General features: G+C 37.6%; 1 protein-coding gene across 1 annotated transcript in view; it reads left to right on the forward strand.

The window, feature by feature from the left end:
• ush2a (Usher syndrome 2A (autosomal recessive, mild)) overlaps positions 1-20,002 on the forward strand; it is a 929,735-nt gene that overhangs the window by 775,035 nt on the left and 134,698 nt on the right. Inside the window, 2 exon segments of the mRNA XM_072580162.1 lie at positions 4,083-4,165; positions 4,168-4,430. Of these exon segments, the coding sequence (XP_072436263.1) occupies positions 4,083-4,165; positions 4,168-4,430 (346 nt within the window).

The following is a 20,002-nucleotide window of genomic DNA, read 5'->3' on the forward strand; positions in this document are numbered from 1 at the left end:
AGAGTCTTGCATCAAAGATCACAGACAAGCTCAACATTGATGGAGTGGAAGATTTTTCTGTTTACAAACTCAGTTAAGTTGGAAATAGGTACAAGTCATTATGATTATTTAGGTATAAAGCGACGTGAGCCAGAGATGACATGGCTGATGCCATCAGGATCTAGAGTTGCACCCAGTGTGGTCTCCTCTACACTGGGGAGACAGGATGCCAACTTGCAGATCATTTCAGACAGCATTTCTGGGACTCTCAGAACAACCAACCCCACTGCCCCATGGCTGAACACTTCAACTCCCCCCCCAACTTCTGGGCCTCCTCCATAGCCAAATCCTAACCACCCGACACCTGGAGGAAGAATGCCTCATCTTTCGCCTTGGGACACTTCAACCACATGGGATCAATGTGGATTTCACCAGTGACCCCATTCCCCTCCACCCACCTTATTCTAGTCCCAACCTCGCAACTCGGCACCGCCCTCTTGAACAGTTCTACCTGTCCATCTTCCTTCCCACCTATCTGCTGCACCTCTTCTCCAACTATCACTTTCATCCCCATCTTCATCTAAATATCCCATTCCCAGTTACCTTCCCACCAGGACCATCCCCCTCCCATTTATCTCTCACAAGTCTCATTCCTGATGAAGGGCTTATGCACATCAACCAGATATCCTAAACTTATCTAGTCATCTGTCAGAATTGGGACCATATCCATCTAAACCTTCCTAGTCATCTACCTACAGATGCCTTTTAAATGGTGTAATTGTACCAGCCTCCACCACCTCCTCTGGCAGCTTGTTCCATACACACACTACCATCTATGTATAAAAGTTGCCCCTTCGGTCCCTTATAAATCTTTCCCTTCTCACCTTAAACCTATGCCCTCTAGTTTTGAACACCCCTACCCTGACAAAAAGACCTTGACAATTCATCCCATTCATGTCTCATGATTTTATAAACCTCTATAAGGCCACCTCTCAGCCTCCAATGCCCCAGCCTATTCAGACTCTCCTTCTAGCTCAAAACCGCCCATTCCAGCAAATTCCTGGTAAATCTTTTCTGATCCCTCTTCAATTTAATAATATCCATCTTATAGCAGAGAGATTATATTGTATTAGTATTCAAATTCTAGTAGTGTCCTAAAAGTAGATTCACTAATGTCCTGTACAGCTGCAACATGACGTCCTAAATCCTATGTCGGACCAAATTACTGCAAGTACTGGAATCTACTCTGAAAACAAAAAAATGCTGGAAGTTACAGCGGGTCAGGCAGCATCCATGGAGAGAAAGAGAGCAAGCTAACATTTCAGGTCGAGATGACTCTTCACCAGTGCCAACATGTCAAGTCAGCATAAGGAGGGAGGAAGTGTTGGATATTTTAAAAGGTATTAAGATGGATAAGTCCCCACGTCCGGATGGGATCTATCCCAGGTTACTGAGGGAAGCGTGAGAAGAAATAGTTGGGGCCTTAACAGATATCCTTGTTGCATCCTTGAACATGGGTATGGTCCCAGAGGACTGGAGAATAGCTAATGTGGTCCCCTTTTTTTAAGAAGGGGAGCAGGGATAATCCATGTAACCATAGACTAGTGAACCTGATGTCAGTGGTAGGAAAGCTGCTGGAGAAGATACTGAGGGATAAGATCTATTTACGTTTGGAAGAACATGGGCTTATGAGTGATAGGCAACATGGTTTTATGCAGGGAAGCTCATGTCTTATCAATTTAATAGAATTCATTGAAGAAGTGACAAAGTTGATTGATGAGGGAAGAGCTCTAGATATCATATACATGGACTTCAGTAAGTGATTTGATAAGGTTCCCCATGGTAGGCTTATGAAGAAAGTAAAGTCGCATGGGGTCCATGGTGTACTAGCCAAGATGGACAGAGAACTGGCTGAGCAGCAAGAGACAGAGAGTCGTAGTGAGAGGGAGTTTCTCAAAATGGAGAACTATGACCAGTGGTGTTCCACAGGGATCAATGCTGGAGCCTCTGTTGTTTGTGATAGACAAAAATGATTTGGAGGAAGGTATAGGTAGTCTGATTAGCAAGTTTGCAGATGACACTCAGATTGGTGGAGTAGCAGGGGACTGTCAAATAATACAGCAGAATATAGATAGATTGGAGAGTTGAACAGAGAAATAGCAGATGGAGTTCAATCCGGGCAAGTGCGAGGTGATGCATTTTGGAAGATCCAAATTAAGAATGAACTCTGCACTAAATGAAAAAGCCCTGGGGAAAGCTGATGTACAGAGAGATCTAGTGTTCAGGTCCATTATACTCTGGAGGTAGCAATACAGGTCGATAGTGGTCAAGAAGGCATACGGCATGCTTTCCTTCATTGGATGGATGTTGCCTGGTATGGGGGGACACTAGCTATGAAGAGACATTGAGGCGATTGGGATTACTTTCATTAGAAAGATGAAGGTTGAGGGAGGGCTGATTAAGGTCTACAAAACCATGAGAGGTTTAGACAGGGTGGATAGCATGAAGCTTTTTCTCACAGTGTTCATGAGTTTAATGTGAGAGGGGAAAAGTTTAAGAGATATGTGTGGAAGGTTCTTTATGCAGAAGATGGTGGGTGTCTGGAACGTGTTGCCAGCAGAAGTGGTAGAGGCCGGCATGATAGCGCCATTTAAGATGTATCCAGACAGATACATGAATGGGCAGGGAGCAGAGGGATATAGATCTTTAGAAAGTAGACAGCAGGTTTAGATAGAGGATCTGGATCAGTGCAAGCTTGGAGGGCGGAAGGGCCTGATCTTGTGCTGTAATTTTATTTGTTCTTTGTTCTTTGTTCTATGAAGGGTGGACGGGACACCATTTATGCAATAGTGGGAGGTGGGGGGCTGCAGGTTGGAGTGCTGAGGGAGACAATCTGCTGATTGTGCAGATTATGTGATTGGAATGTGAGCTTATCTCACTGTCAACAGCCTTTCTCGCCTCGCACTCCATCCTACCCCACCCCCACCTATTGCATACATGCCGTTCCCTCCACTCTTCATGTCAGCTCTGATGAAGAGTCATCTAGACTTGAAATGTTTGCCTGCTGTCTCTCCATGGATGCTGCCTGACCCGCTGCGATTCCCAGCAATTTTTGTTTCCTATACTCAATGTACTGATCAATGAAGGTAAGCATGCCAAACACCTTCACCACCCATTAACCCTTTCAGAATCATTGCCTTGTACAACACTATCTACTCACTCCAGGCTCCAAATCATTCAGGGAGAAGTAAGCATTGCAGATGCTGGAGATCAGAGTCAAAAGAGAGTGGTGCTGGAAAACCTCAGCTGGTCAGGCAGCATCCAAGGAGCAAGAGAGTCAATGTTTCGAGCATAAGCTCTTCATCAGGAATGTGCGTTTCCAGCACCACAGTTTTCAACTCCAAATCCTTAATGCTGTTTCTTTCTCTGCAGCATCAGACGCATAGTGAAAATGCTCCTGACTTGTTGTTATGCAGAAAGCTGCAATACAGTCTCAAGTTCCACACAATTTCCGTCAATGAGGTGTCATCACTTTATTGGAATTATGATCTAAGCATGCTTACGAACCTAAGCTAAATTTATGTCGTATATCTGATGAATTATAGTAGTTTCTGTTACACTTGTGACACATTTACAGCCGCTCAACAATAGAAATCCGAAAAAGTTTTCTCCGCCAAGCTGAGGAGTAATTAACCTCTTTTCAAAATTTCATCTTAAAGAAATCTTATACTTTGAACTTCTTCCAAGTTTGTTTATTGGAGGAGAATACAAATACTGAAGGGAGGCGAACTGACTTCTACATTTTCTTCATAATCAAGCTACAACTTTTTGTTCAAAACAAAGGATAAAAATAGAGACCTGTGTGGTTCACTTTGCCTCATAACTTGTGCTAAAATGTTCATATTCACCCTATGAACTCATAAGTAATAGCAAGTTTTGTCAAATGAAATCAATTGACTGTTCCTAGTAAAAGTTAAATGTTCAATGCCGTCTGTCATCACAAGCACAGTTCCTCTCTAAATAAATAAAATTAGATATAACCAACCTATTTTCTTCCAGACTTACTTAAATTAAATGGATGAATGCTTTAACTTATTTCTAATTTACAGATTGCCTGTTGGGACTCAGGAAGAACTGCTGATTTTCGTTTGGTCTGAAGGTGCTTTGGAGTTTATAGATTCTTCAGATATGCGTCACCTTATACTGGATATCAGTATTGTGTCAGAGCTCATAACTCCAGGGGATCAGCAGACAGTCTGTGGGCTTTCATGCAAGCTCTTGAAGCAGCTCCTCAAGGCGTGGTTGCTCCCTTTGCTCAAACCACAAGTGTATTCTCGGTCATATTACACTGGACTGTACCAAGCTTTCCTAATGGAGTTATTTTTCAATACTGTGTTGTCTATCAAGAGAGAAACCATGATCCAGCAATTAACAAATCCATCAGTACAGCAGTAACAATACCAATAAGCAAAAAAGAAAACATCTAACTTATTTAACAATTCACATATTTGTTTCTTTTTCATTTATGGTCTTACTCAATGGATTGTTCATGTATTTGATTAGTTCTTTGTCTGGATTTGGATAAGAATAGCCTTCAGGCTGAATATGAGGGTGCCTGTGGCTTAAATCTCGGTTTTGCCATTGCACCATCTCAGATTTCACCAATGTACCATGTGACACATGTGAAGAAATGTCTATAATATTTATATTATATTTTAGGATTTGAAAATTAAAATAGGAGCAAATGAATGTGGGCCTGTTCTGTGAAGATAATATTTTGGTACAGGTCAGCCATCGTGTTTGGAACAGTGACGCAAGTGCATCAACTCTAAGAAAAAATGCAATTGCAGTCAAGTGGCAATATTCCCATAGTCTTGATGCTTATACTGCTGAATTGACAATAGGTTAGATACCCTAGAGATTTAGCCTTGAGTTCAGATCAAAAGAATCAGGAGTGCTGTTCAGAAGGGGAAACAGTTTCTTCTAACAAAAGAATCAAGTTTTTAGTTAAGAGTAACAGTCACCCCAGACAAAGTGTTTTAGTTGTGGAGCTTTAAACTGGGGGAGATTGCACAAAAATCTTCAAGTTGTTAAATTGAGAAAGGTTAGGCCGTCAGATTGTGAGAGATTATCCATTCTGGACATCGCTGAAGATAATGAATCCTTGGAGGAGTGCAACAAGAGTGAGGCACCACAGGTGACCTAGCTGTCTAGGGGGAGAGAAAGAAGAGTGGAAGGGAGGCACAGATAGGGGATTCTGCTCTTTAAGGAAATGCACACATGGAATTCAGCTGTTTGATAAATATGCTTCTTATTCCAAGTTCGCTGATGCTTGTTGATATTGTGAAGCGAGATGAAAACATAAAGGCTAGATGGATGAAGGGAATCAGCTAATGTTGCAAGAATGGTAGTGCTAAGGATTGTGGAAGTATTATTGTATTGGTAAAGGAAGGATAGTTTAGTTGATGTGCTCTTCTTTGTGCTATCCTGTAAGAGGCACTGGCAGCAAAGGCTGCTGGTGACCTTGCTTATCCAGCATTTGTCCAGCTGCTCCTTCTGCTCTTGTTGCTGTTGACCACAAGCAATGTTTCTGAAATACAGACAGTGTTGCAGCACTGCCAATTGTGAGGATTCCAAATCTTGTTTGTATGTCACATTATCCACTGATTGGCAGACAATTACACATAAATCATTATTTCATTTTTTATTTTAAAATGTTGTCGGACCTGTTAGCTTTTCCAATGTTTTCTCTTTTTATTTCAGGTAGTCAGTATCTGTGGCTATTTTATTCATGAGAAAAATAATCAGAGAAAACAAGTGCAAAAATCGCAAATTCAAATATTTGCTTTTTCCCCCAATAATGTTCAGTAGACCTTGCCCCCAGAGAAGGCAATTGATTGAAAGACAACTGGCAATATCAAAAAAGAACTTAATCAGTTTGGAGTTATAGAGACTTTTAAGAGTTCCCACTTTCAATAGAAATCCCACTTGCTTTCTGCTAACCAAGGTGAGACGTAGAACTTTGGGGAGTGTGGAATTCAACTTCTGCAGGGCACGAGTGAGCATGAAACTTCTGTCCAATATACAGCTTGTCTGAGTGGCCTTTTTGTTATTTTGAAGAGAGAGGAAAATCAGGCAAATGCATTGAGGTTGGCCGGTCCCCTTCTGCGTGACTTGTGTCTCTGCTGATGTTGGATTTCACTTGTTTACTAATCTTTAAAGTAAGCTTCAAAGGGAGAGGCAGAGAAATCTGTATTATTAATATAGTTTACAAGGACACAAAATGAATTAAAGCATAATGGATCAGATGTTTTTTTTGATACAGACCTTTGTTCTATGTTGAAAAAAAGATAGAGACATGGTGTTTCAGCTCAGCAAGCTCAGATGCCACAGACCATGCGATATATCACTGCAGGAGCATTCTGCATAAAATATCTTGCCAGATTCCTCCCTCCATAAGTCTTAAATCATGCAACAAAAAAAATGAATAAAAACACCCTTTACAACACTGCTTAATTACTTGGCAAATCAGATGAACATGCATCTCCTTTCAAATTGACACTACAACGTCTAGTAGTCCACTTAGACAGCAAGCCAGTCTAAATATGCTGCCAAAGCTCAGAGAGCATAATGTAACTATTGTAAGGAATGGAGATATATGGGAATTATGAACAGATGACCACATTTTCATAGTTCAAAGCTAATCAAACTTAATGGAGACTTCAGAGCTAAAAGTCAGCAGCTGTTATGGACAGGTGACTACCCTAACTGTTCTATCATAACCTATAATGTAATGGGAATATCATTAGGATAGGGGTTACTTGCTGTTATTGGCAGGTGACAGCTTTATTGAAGTTCAGAGACTATTAACCCCAATGGGCTAATCATTTGGACAAGAGGTTAATTACTTCTATGGGCAAATAACCACTCTGTTTTGTGAATGCATAGCGCTAGTTCATAACTACAAAATAATATCTGGATTGGAGCGTAACACATAATTACCATTGATCAGTATTTTTTGTACAACATATAAACCACATTCTGGTCAATAAAATTGTGCAAAAAGCAAATTATGTCAAAAAAAAACTCATGACGTACAATCATTTTCAAAAGCATTCAATGTCAGAAATGCATTCTAGAGTTTGAAAGGTTTTGAATTATCCTGTTGTTTGTTTGACATTTGCTGCATTGATAAGCAGTATGAACATAATTTGGTTGCGATAGGTTGCTCCTGTTCTGTTTTTAGCCTTGTGTTATTTGCTACTTATGAAAACTTTATTTACTTATCAGCAAAAGTATGAATTCAGTTGCAATGTTAACTAAACATTATCTTTCAATATTTGAACAAAAATAGTTGATTGCAAAGCTCAAATGGAAAGCAAAAGAAATCTAATGCACTGACAGCTTTTTTTTGTAACTGGAAGATAATTATGGCAATACTATTTTTCCTGAAGCAGTGGCTGATATAATGGCCAGATAACCATGCATGCCAGAGGCAGTCTCTGTATTTTTTTTAGGACGGTATTGATCACCACTGAGCTGAGGTTTCAGCTCCATGCCAGATTGTTTGATTAATGGATTGGTTTCTAAAAGAGGACTGAATGGGGATAGAAAATGCAGGCGGTCTGCACTGCCACTGTATATCCGTCAAGAAGTACACACCTCATTATAAAATGGTTATCAAGTATACATGAAAAATTAATTGGACTCAGTTTGATTCTGAAAAGAATCAGCTTTCAGCACCGCAGTCCCCAGAACTTTCCAGATGTGCTTTGTGGCCCCTAGAGAAGGAGCGATGGGAGATGTATTAATACATCGTATTGATTGGATCAGGACCTCTGACAGTCATTTGTAGAGATACCATCTGTCTGCTGTTCACATTCCTTCACCAGAACAGGACGTGACAGATTATTAATCTCAACTCTTGAAGTATAGACAGTCCCCTTTCTGCTAAACTGCATTCCGATTCTGTAGGAGATGAAGCAGACCTGAAGGGTGCAGAAATTAAGGTTATTACACAAATTGAGCCATATGGTACAAATACTGAAGTGAGAAAATTGCCAGGCAATAAAAATTGTGCTGCCTTCCTAATGGTGTAAATTACAGTTAACCATGGCTCTAATGATGTCCTTCTGCTGCATTTAACTACTGTTACATGAAGGACATTGTTTAAAAAATAAAAAAAAAACATGAATGCCAACAGCATGTGTAACAATCTGTTAGATTTACATTAGGAAAATTGTCAACAGTAGGTAAATATGTGTGCTAGCCAAGAAACCAGAAGTTACAGAAAACAAATTGTTCATAAATCTTTGCCATATCGTTGTACTTAACCTTTTGAAGACTGAACATCCCTTGTAAATTAAACATTCAAATCTTTATGATTGTATAAAATATTTACACAAAGGTACTTTAAATTATAATTCTGAAAATTGCTAAGCATAAAGAGCAAAGTAATATACCCCATGCATGAGAAGTGAACTGTGAAAATATTATCTCAATTTTCAATGTCATCATTATCATTTACAGGAACTTTCTTCTTACTGTTTTTTGGTCCCAAGAACTATCATATGCTTTTATGTTGTACAATATTATATTTCATCTGTTTCTCATAAAGCTGCTTAAAATTTTCAACACCCATTATTCTCTATGTTTTAATAAAGCTAATGATGATCAAAAAGTATTTAAAGATAACTTATTTCAAGAAGTAAAGAAAGATATACTGGTGCTACACACACACTTTCTAAGCTAAACATCATTGTAATGTGATTTTTACAAAATTGGATTTAGTTACCTGCTAATGATTTCTCACTTGGCATAAGAAAGAACATTGAACAACTGTCCACTCAAGACTAATTTCATACTAACTAAAACATGAATGTAAATATAAAAATATGTTTTAAAAATCATAACAAGCTTCTTTAAGCACTCATAGGTGTATGATAAATGAATATTTGTACAGAATCTTCCACTATCATGCTTTCACGATAATCAGCTTGCAGAATAATATGATAAGAATTCTCTTAAAGAAGCTTTTTATTATGTGCAATAATAGATGTTGTAATCTAGACTGCAATGCAGAATACAAAAGGAAATATACATCAATTGCAATGCAAATCATATTTAACTCTGAAACAAAAAAACAAAATTTTTCAATATAAAGAGTGGCATATTTCACATTTTTACCCCTCTAAATTAAGATGATTGTCTTCATGTTAAAGCTACACAATGCAAGGAGTGCAAAATTACATAATACAGCAATATGGTAAAGGGCTATTTCATAATGCTAACACCTCAACTGTCTGAGATACTACATTATTATTTTCCTATTATTCATTAATAATAGCATATGCCACCTCTAACATTAGGATTTTATGCCATCAGTAGCTCATCCACCTAGTTTATGAGGTAAAATTGAACTATTTAATTGAGAGATCTAGCTGATACCTACTCAGATTTTATTATCAGAGGAAAAAATAAAAGCAGGCATGACAATACATGTCAGAATTGAAGAAATATATAAACTCAAGAAATTCAACATTTAATATAAGACCCAACTTTAAATTCACAGAAATGAAGCTCTAGTCTCCCGTCCATTGACAAGACCAAATGCAGACTGGGTGATCACTTCATGGATCTGCTGTGTCCTTAAGAATGACCCCACCCTTTCCAGTTGATTCCCATTTCAATAAACCATAATGCTGCCACGCTAATATTTCCATCTGGGCTTGTTACAGTGTTCCAACAAAGATCAACACAAGCTGAAGAAACAACACCTCATTTTCCACTTAAGCAATTTACAGGTTCTAGAAATTTACATAGAGTTCAACAAGTTCAGAGCATGATGTCTGTTCACCAGCTTGATTACAATCCCAAACTGTGCTCTGTTTGTGTTTTGTTGACTTTGCTCTCAGCAGAGCTGATCAATTTTCTCCTTTTGATACCTAACATTTACATTCAGGAACCTCGATTATCCAGCATTCAATTATCCAAATTCTGGATTATCCGGACAAGATCGCAAGGTCCCGATGCTTGGCTAAATTGCATTATCTGCCATTCGATTATCTGAACATTCGATTATCTGAACAAAATACTCCCCACCTAAGACAATTGGATAATCGAGGTTCCTTTGTACTTTGCATCGCTAACGTCTTTTCATTTAGCATTCCCTTTGTCTTTTGCTGTAGACATCCTCACCATCTGTTTTACTTGTTCCTCCACACCCTACTATCAACAGTAGAAAAACATCATTTTCAAGCCCCTTACAGTTCAAAAGAAAAACCGTATTGAACTCAAAGACATGAGCTGCTTATCTTTCTACAGATGCCATCACAGCTGCTGAGTTTCTCCAGAATTTTCTGCTTTTATTTCAGATTTTCAGCATCTGCAGTACTTTGCTTTTGTTTTACTGTGATTTTGACATTGACTGTAACTTTAATCCAGCACTTTCATTTTGTCAAGCATTGAGGATATTGCATAAGCCTTTCCCATTGCATTCTGACACTAAGATAGAAAACAAGGTGAAAAAGTATGAGAGCAAATCTGGGAATTAACAGTTTAGTTTGTCCCAAATGATCCAGCCAGAACTGAGTCAATGCAGTACACTTGATCAATGATCCATCCATACTTGCTTTATTACCTGCTCGTTGCTTTTTTTCAAAATCTTAACACATTTTAATGTTTAAGTCAAAGTGAGCAATATGCATGGTTAATGATTGCTGCATTCTGCACATGCATGCAGTTTAGAGAAAATGTGATTGATAAGATTAACAGATAGCATGTGACATCTCTGCTGTAAATACCGTGAGGTACGATACAAATTTGTCCTTCTTAGTGAATTTGAAATTACAGGTGTAATACAGCAAAGTACATCTAAGTAAATGTATTTTAAAGAAATAATAGTTATTAGGTGTCCAAGACAGGACTTGTAACTGCAAATGTGTTGATTGATATCTTTATTGTTTCAATGGGCTGGTTCAATATAAACTGAATGACCTAATATGTCCATTTCTTTCCATTCACCCCAGCATCTTGGAACCCTCAATCTTCCCATCCTTAATCTGTCCCAACTTGTCTGTTTAGTGAATTCCAACACTAACAGGTGAATTGGCCATGCTAAATTGCCCGTAGTGTTAGGTAAGGGGGAGATGTAGGGGTATGGGTGGGTTGTGGCGCTTCGGCGGGGTGGTGTGGACTTGTTGGGCCGAAGGGCCTGTTTCCACACTGTAATAATCTAATCTAAAAAAAAAAAAAAAAAAAAACATTGTGCAATCATTAAGTGAAGCAAATGTGCTTTCACAAGTAAAATGGTAAATGTCATGTTTTCTGATAAACTATATCTTCAGCTTGAAAGGTGGCAAAAAGTATGACACAAATCCATGGTCACTAAGCTATTGAGTGCCCTTGCATTTATTTCCACTTTGGAAATGTTTATTGATCCAATATTCTACTGCATGATTTAGGTTTTCTTATTGAATGCTATATTACTCAAATCAAAATTGTATTGGCACTCCAAAGCTACATGGTTTTCCCATCCTTAAGATCACTTATATTAGGTGGGTGATTTTAATTGGTTCATAGTTGGATACAGAATGAAAATTCATGCATGCAAAGAGTTCTACTTCCAAAGATGATGGAGAAATTATACCTTTCCTTTGTTCAAACTGAACCACACATCAGTCAGTAGAATAAGTAGCACAGATTGCAATCATAAAGGTGGCTCAGACGATTCTGATCTCTCACCCAAGATGATTATTCAAAGCGCTTATTACCAAGATGCCATGATATAATTATGTTGGATAAGGCAAAGTAAAATGTGGCACTGGAAATTTTTGGACATCATGATAAATATTTGTACCATAGTTACAAAACAAATGCTGCTGTAAAAACAAGAACATTTTGGTTACACATCACACTTATCTTCCAACAGAGAGAATATCCAAGTGAAAATATTGTTACAGCCATATAAAATCAACAAAAAAAAACATTATCACACATTAGATACTAGTCACTTAAAGTGTAAAAGGTTTAAGAACCAAAGGCAATATGTGCACACATTTCTCTGGAAGCTTCCTGTGTTGCCTCTGTACTTCAGCTCACATCAGCTCTTGACAGCTACAGATCAATGCAAAATTTTGATCATTTTCAGCCTTAGCAGCCTCTTGACCTCTTGACTACGTTTTGAGGTACTTCAAGTAGTTGAATACAATCACAGTAAACTATGTGAAATTGGTACTGTAGCTGGATCTCCCAGCAGTATGCAGTGACCCTGAGGTCAATACTCTTAGGAGTTGACCCTCCCCAGTGTTTTATGAAGAGATTGGAACAACAAGACACCACACTGAATAAGTAAGTACAATGCACTAATATGAGTCATTTTTACAGTTACACAATGCTTTATCGTTTTAAATTTTAACCACTTTTTGAGCCAAAAACAAAAGATCTGTAGTCTTACCACAAATGAAAGTAATTATACTTTCCATGTAAGTCTTTTTGAGCAAATATGTTTTATATTTACATGTTTCAGCCACGGCAATCATAAAATTAGTCATTAACTAATGAATTTGAAAAATCAATTATGAAAGTGAAAATTATCAATTAAATAGCATGGCACCTGCTTTTGGATGATAAATGTCAAATGGACTTGGGATAGCGTGATACATTCTGATACTTTCTAAGGGGAGTAATAGAGAAAGATGAATAAGGATTTTGTGCTGCAAACTCTGTACCTCAATTCAGAATCTATACAGCTGAAAAGGAAAAAGGTATAGGATAGATTAGGCTTCAATATAAGCAGGTGATAATCAACTTGTTATTTGATAGATCTGAGTAATTCTGTAAGAGTACTGATATAAATAATTATCCAAGTACATAACTTTTTAGCAGAGTCGATTTCTTTTATTAAAGCTATAATAAGTTTTAATTATCTTTCTGCACTCTCGCTCTACATATTTCAATTGAACAATTTGTTTTGTCACGTCGATGCCAGCAAGATCAGATAAGTAATGTGCAGCAGCCAACACCGAGTGATACCTCCTGTTGGTAATAACTGGGAGCAGTCAGAAATACCACCGAGACCAAGTTGATTTTTGACTTGCCCATCATTTTGGCAGCTGGCTAATACTGCAGCATATAAAAACAGCAAGTGGGAACAGAAACAGAACTCCGAAAGAGTCACACTGGATTCAAAACTCTAACTGATTCTCCTTCCACAGAGGTTGCAAGATCTGCTGAATTTCTCCAATACTTTTTGTTTTTTATTTCACATTTATAACATCCAGAGTGTTTTGCTATTATACTGTAGCACATTCTCCTTTCTTTAGTATCTCCTCGATCTCTACTGCTTTGATTTAAAAAATGAAAGATGAATTATATTAATAGTCATGCGCCATCAATATGTTCCTCAATAATTATTGCTATTGGCAAGTACAGAACAAGTCAAAATATATTACTGCACCTTCCACAAAATTTCTTTCATTACCTTGTTGCATCTATTTCTGAATACCAATGGAATGTTCTTTTGGTCAGAGTAAATGCCAGAAGAGCCTCTTATCTTAAAATAATATCAACTACCATTCCACTCAGACAGTCTATTACAATATGCATGGGTCAGAAATGGCAATTATTTGCATCCATTTGTGGGCACTACAAGTGCACTTAGATTTCTAAAATATCATCATTCACATTTTTGGGACAAATTGCAGCACATGGCATGGTGAGCAGAGCTTTCTCATGGATGCCATGAACAGTTGGTGAAAATATGTGGAACAGACAGATTAGGATGTCAAATAGCTGCTCTATACTGCTTTGATGTCAGTAGTGCCATTTTGGAGTTCGGTGTTCTAATTAACACTTCTGCATCCTCTCATGGTTGAACATATATTTTGCAAGCCAGAAAGAATCTCCAGCAAGTAGAACCTTTCGAAGAGATCCTCAACCAGTTCCACATTTGTTGTTGATTGATTTCTTGTGGCTCTTGCTGTAATCCAGCAAGTATTTATTGATTTGTAGTTGTTTCAAGTTTACAAAAATCAACACAGACTGGTCTTACAGGTGTTCAATGAGATTGTGCTGAAGTCAAGACATCTGCACAAATTGGTTGCTCCCAGGCATGGGTGCTATAGTAATCAATCTCCTTGCTGTACTACATGACTTCAAGAATTACAGAGGCCATGCAAAAGTGGGACAAGCTATTGGAAGAGGGAGGAGAAGTGAGGGGGATGGCAAAATGATTCTCAGTGGAGGTTATATTAGTTCAGGTAATTCAGGGAGCAATTCTACTCTGAACGTCAGCAAGGAATATTATGAGGTTTCTGTGTTTCAGCAAGGAAACTTTTATTCTTCTTTATTTCTTTCTCTGAAGGAAGACCCATCCAATTGCAAGCCCAACTCATACCTTCACCACAAGTAGGGTAGGAAGGTAAAGTAAGACTTGAGTCAGAATTGGGATTGAATCTTATCCAATCTGATCCACACTGGCCACGCAGCTAACTGTGTTAACTGGACCTGCAAGGAGATCGGTTTCTCTGAATGTATAATTGTAGTCCAGAACTACCGACTGTAATAGTAGATGTTCTAATTTCATTTCTTTCACACTACTGGCTGGAAATCATTCCTGCTCCTACTACCTCCAATTAACACATGTTGGAAGGATTTTCAAGTTAATGTTTAACTTGTTCATGTTATGAACAACATTCCACACTTGGGTATTCAATTTTGGAATGGTACTTAAGCCCAGAGCTTCTGTCTCAGAGGCAGGGACATTATTCACTACACCTCAAAAACCTTCTTCAGATGGACATGCTTGCTGAAATCTGCCACCCATGTAACTACAACTACAACTTCAAAGGAAAGGAAGGAACACATTGATAGCAGCTGCAAAGGTGGCATTGAAGATTGATCTGTAGGCATCCTTCTTACCAGCTTCCATTACTCAAGGGACTGATGCCCTCTCTATTCATTCAGAGGTAAATATATTGGATTCTGCCTTGCTCAATCTGAAATAGAACATTGTTAGGATTGCCGCCTTCCTTACATCTGAGTGTTCAGTAGAATAGGTGCCAATATTTGTCATAGCATGCTATAATTTATAGCAGCTCGTTATCAAAAGGCAACAGCCTCTTATAATAATCAGCTGAGGAAAGGAGCAACAGATTGCGGATTAAGAAAAAAAGAGAGAAGACGACAAAACCTCTTTCTCCTAGACTGTAGGTGAAGAACTTAATCGAGTGAAATGTCAGTAAAAGAAACAGCAAACAGTGTCGTACCTTACTTTAGCTCTGCCACTGAAAATCACATGGTCATTTGACAAATATACAAAATTATAAATCATCACATAATAAACATTAATAAAGCACAACACAAAATTACTCTATGTATGAACTAAATAGTACTATATTGCACGCAGAAGTCAGAAAATTATTCGTATGGGTTTTTTATAAGTTAATGTCTTCAGTATTCTTTTGCCTGTCTTGGTGCCTTCTACACAGGTTAACCCTAGTGTTTGTACCTTGGCTGTCTGAATTTCAACTGGCTCAGGCGGATGATATTGAGTAGCTGTGGGCTTAGAAGGCTTGTTTGAGGATTCCACTGTCTTGGCCTTAGTGAAATCAGTCTGGGTTCACTGCCTGACACTAGAGGAGTGGCAGGATATGCTCCATTGAGCTACTACTGCTCCTCCAGATAACATCTCTGGTATTGTAGTAATTGCTTGGAGGAAGGATTGCTGGGTTGCTGGGGTACTCGCTGTTTTGAAAACTGCAACCCCAACTATGATGGCAGCAGTGAGAAGTTGTATTTATATGACTTCATATTGAGATTTTACTGTATTGCTCAGACATCTTGAGATACTGCTTGTCCAGTAATAGAAGCTGAGACATCAGATGCTCCATCACGGTCAGACCCAGAAGTGTACAAATGGTGTTGGCCACCAAAACCAAGATGGAAACGATAGGCTTCAAGCCCTGCACAAAGCTCTCTGCTGTGCTGGTGTTAGAGTCATCCATCTGTCTCTGAATGAACAGATGCACCAAGCAACATTCTTCTAAAGGCCACTGAAGCGTTCATCTAAAAACGCTATAGCAGGACTTGTGTGTGACTTCACCCTTCAGTGAGCTGCAATTTGCACTATTCTTCCCTCCTAGTGGCTGCAGGTCACTCATTGTTGTGCTTTAGGTCAACACATGGAGATCCTGGGCTGTAGTATCTCTTTCAGTGTCTGCACATACAATGTTCCTGAGGTTGCTCATTCCTTACCTCTAAATAAAGCTCTTCAACTCCTTATACACTGAAACACTCTTCAATTTACAACTATACTTGGGAGGTTGTCAAGTATAACTCTGTTGTGTAGTTTCTAAGAGGTCTCCCTCCCTTCGCATGTTCATTCGAGACAGATGTCTTCTCCCTTGCTGATATCAGCATTATGTGTTCAGTTATATTATCATGGTTTATATCTCATTGTAACACAGGCCTCTCACCATGTCTGAACTGGTAACTGTGAGTGTGAAATCAATGACAAGATATCGTCATCGTATCATCATTGCCCCCAGAAAAGGGGAACATGAAGAGACAATGCTTACACTATTTAAAACCTGCCTCTTGTCACTAATTAGCTGCACCCCAGGAATATCCCAACAAATAAGTATTTCTCACACAATGCAGGTTTCTGACCACATTTGAGCCCAATCATGGAGTTTAAAAGCCCACACTGAAATTCCAACACTGTGTCGAATTTAATTGAACAGCATAAGCAAACTAAAATAAATTGTCTCATAATGGATGTAGTTTCAGTCCTACTAAATCTGCTGTCACCCAATGATTGGAATATTTAGACCATTATATTTATCTGACATGACCCCTGACCTGAAAATGTTCGTACATGTACACTCAACACTAATTCAGCTCATTCACTGTTTTGGTGCATCCAAGTGCATATTCATTCATCTTACTGTATCACAAAACACACATCAGAAGATTTGTTCTCTAAACTTAAGTGACACAATGTTGAATTGTTATTGCAACTAAAAGTAAAAACATAATTCAAGTAATAATTTTAATGATCTTGCAAAGTTATGGCATGACTCTCCTTCTTATTTAAGTACATTTTAGCTCCCCAGTTAACTTGCAGGTTCATTCGATTGAATGGTGTCCTCTTAGGTTTATTTAATTTTGAAGAATAAAACACAGTACTTTACATGGAAAATACAATAGCATGATATAACTAGGGTATATTATCTGTGATGTGAATACAGTGCTAAGGAATTATCAAAAAGTCAATCAAAACTGGGCTACATTTGATTTTATGCTTGTTTGAAAATGCATGCACATATTCAGAGGCAATATTATTTTTACCATGTGGGCAGCAGTGTGGTGGAATAAACAACCAAATCATTAGAGAGTCAGCTTATTTTTTTATTTCACTGAAGCTAATGGAAAAAACAATGTAATGATGTCTATAAAAGGCAAGCCTACCAGATTTCTGCCCATGCAGTGAAAAGGAAAGTTGGAGATGGGCTTCTATTTATACTTTGCTTCCTGCTTCTATACGTAAGTGATATTCTTTTCTAATACCAATGCATTAAATCTAAATGGCATTCAAATGACATGTCAATAATTAAAACATTTAGGATCTTGAGGGAACTTGACGGAGTGGTTACTGAAAGGATATTGCCTCATGTGGAGAATGTAGAACTAGGGGTCACAGTTTAAAAATAAGGGAGTGCCTATTTAAAACAGATGAGGAAACGTTTTTGAGAGGCTTTGCAGTGGACGCAGAATCTTTAAATGTTTTTATGGCAGAGGTAGATAGATTCTTGATTACGAGGGATGATTTATAGGGAATATGCAAGAATGTACAGCTGACATTAAAATCAGATCAGCCATGATCTTACTGAATGACAGAACATGCTAGTATGTACATATGATCATTTGATCCTAATAATTTTGAGTTGCCCAAGACTACAGCAAATACAACTCAACACTGCGTGTGAAGGTATTTCTGTAATCCAGTATGGGATCTGGTTTGCACACTCTGAAAAATGTCTCACAATGATTTGGTTGAGGTGAGATAATTGTTAATAATGCAACTTGTATATTTGCCTTTTTGGGTATCATAATGACGTCAACAGAATTGCTCACTAAAACTAACTCTGCTTTGTTATGGTGAGATTAATAAGTATATAAGCTTATAATTCTTCACAGCACTCTGATTTTTAATAATTAACTGCAGACAAGATGCATTTCCTGAATAGATAGTGTGCCATCTCACCACACCAAATATTTTCACAAATGAGTGGCTTTCAATGCCATTTACAAGTCAGGTAATATGTCATTTAGGCAGGGGCAGACTAGGTAGGGTATCAGCCTTTCGTTTCTGAAGGCTATTACGATACTATTTAGATTTTACAATAACACAATAGCATAATGAGTATATTTTAGCCAAATTGACAGATTTCCTAAATTCAGTTCCACAACATATCAGGCTGAAATTTGGACTCTTTGTGGGGTAACTCTAATTTTGACAATAACTTAAAAAGAATGATATAGCTTTCACTGCTTGTCACACATCTCTTGTGATTTTCTTTCTTATTCACTCCATTGCACCTGCCCTTGTTAACACCAGGTGAAGACAATGAATATTGATTCCATGGAAACCCAGGTTTTGACTGTGCAAATCAGAGATAAGCTCAAATATATTAAAAAAAAGGCTCCTAGCTATGTAAAGATTGCAGTCCATCCATAGGCCAGGATTGAATGCAAACCTGAGATTTTACAACACTGCCCACAGATAGATCTATCTATTGCAGGCATGTTCCATCTACTGCACACTACGTATTAAAAGCTTCATTTGCAACAAAGCTACTTGCGTTACTTTCAATTATTTGAAAGGATTAGTTTTATTATTTAAATTATTTTGGTGTGTGTGGAGTATACAATATCACATTTAGATTGTCACACACATCAGATTCTATCTGTGCTTGATTCTGACATCACTTGTAATTGCTAACAGCAATGTTATGTCCTTCATTATGTTTGTAAGAAAGGATACCAAAACTTGTAAGAGTGATCATGGAATCAACACATTTTAATGTATTATCATTTTAATTTCATTGAAAAATATAATTTCAAAGGTATAAATTTGATATGTCCTTATTTCTTAAGGTGTGTACCATATTTACTTAATGGTTATATAAAGTATCAGTGCAAAATAATAAGAAATAGAATTCAATTTTCTCCTGTTAAAAATCTACTCTTTCCACCTTCCAAAATGTTGTCAGGTTCTTATGAGCTCAGTCTAACAACAATTAATATCCATTATAGAATCAATTCTGTTATGAATGTCTAACTCTGTCTCTCACGTCTATGATGAATTAGTGCAGGCTATAAGTTATTGACTGTCTCTCTCTGCAAGTGTTTGATAGTATTGCCATCTAGGGGCAGAGTAGAATTCTCTATGCTGAAATAAACTGTAATTAAACATCTGTTGCTATTGACAATGTGCATATGTTTTTCTTTTATAGTCCACATGGTTTCCATATTTCATCTCACAAAAGTGTCTTTAAATAGCCCAGTGTTCCTGATACTGAAATTGTTTTTCCCTTAATCTATTTATTTTTGATTACTGTTTGTATTTAAGCTTGTATTATGTTTTGACATTTGCTGTTTTACAGCTGGAATGTGAGCAAACAGGATTAACCATGCATTTTAATTACATTTTTTTTAACAACTGTTAATCCTTGTACGAACTCTTACAATACTGTATCTCTGTTTGACAACAAAAGTTTCAGTTTATTTCAGATATTAGTAGTCAAAGATGAATGTTTATTTGGTTAAGTGAATTATTTATCTTTGTTACTAAATATGAACACTGAAGAAAAACCTGGGGCCAATTTTAGTTTAAATCATGAAAGCTGATTGGTTTGAGAACAAAATGCTGCATTATGGTATTCCCATTCAGCATTAATCTTCATTAATTTCAACAAAGAATAAAACTGGACAGGGTGTAAAGGGAGGATCACTCTCCTAA

The sequence above is a fragment of the Chiloscyllium punctatum genome, chromosome 11 (assembly GCF_047496795.1).
Source record: "Chiloscyllium punctatum isolate Juve2018m chromosome 11, sChiPun1.3, whole genome shotgun sequence".
Taxonomy (NCBI): Eukaryota; Metazoa; Chordata; class Chondrichthyes; order Orectolobiformes; family Hemiscylliidae; genus Chiloscyllium; species Chiloscyllium punctatum.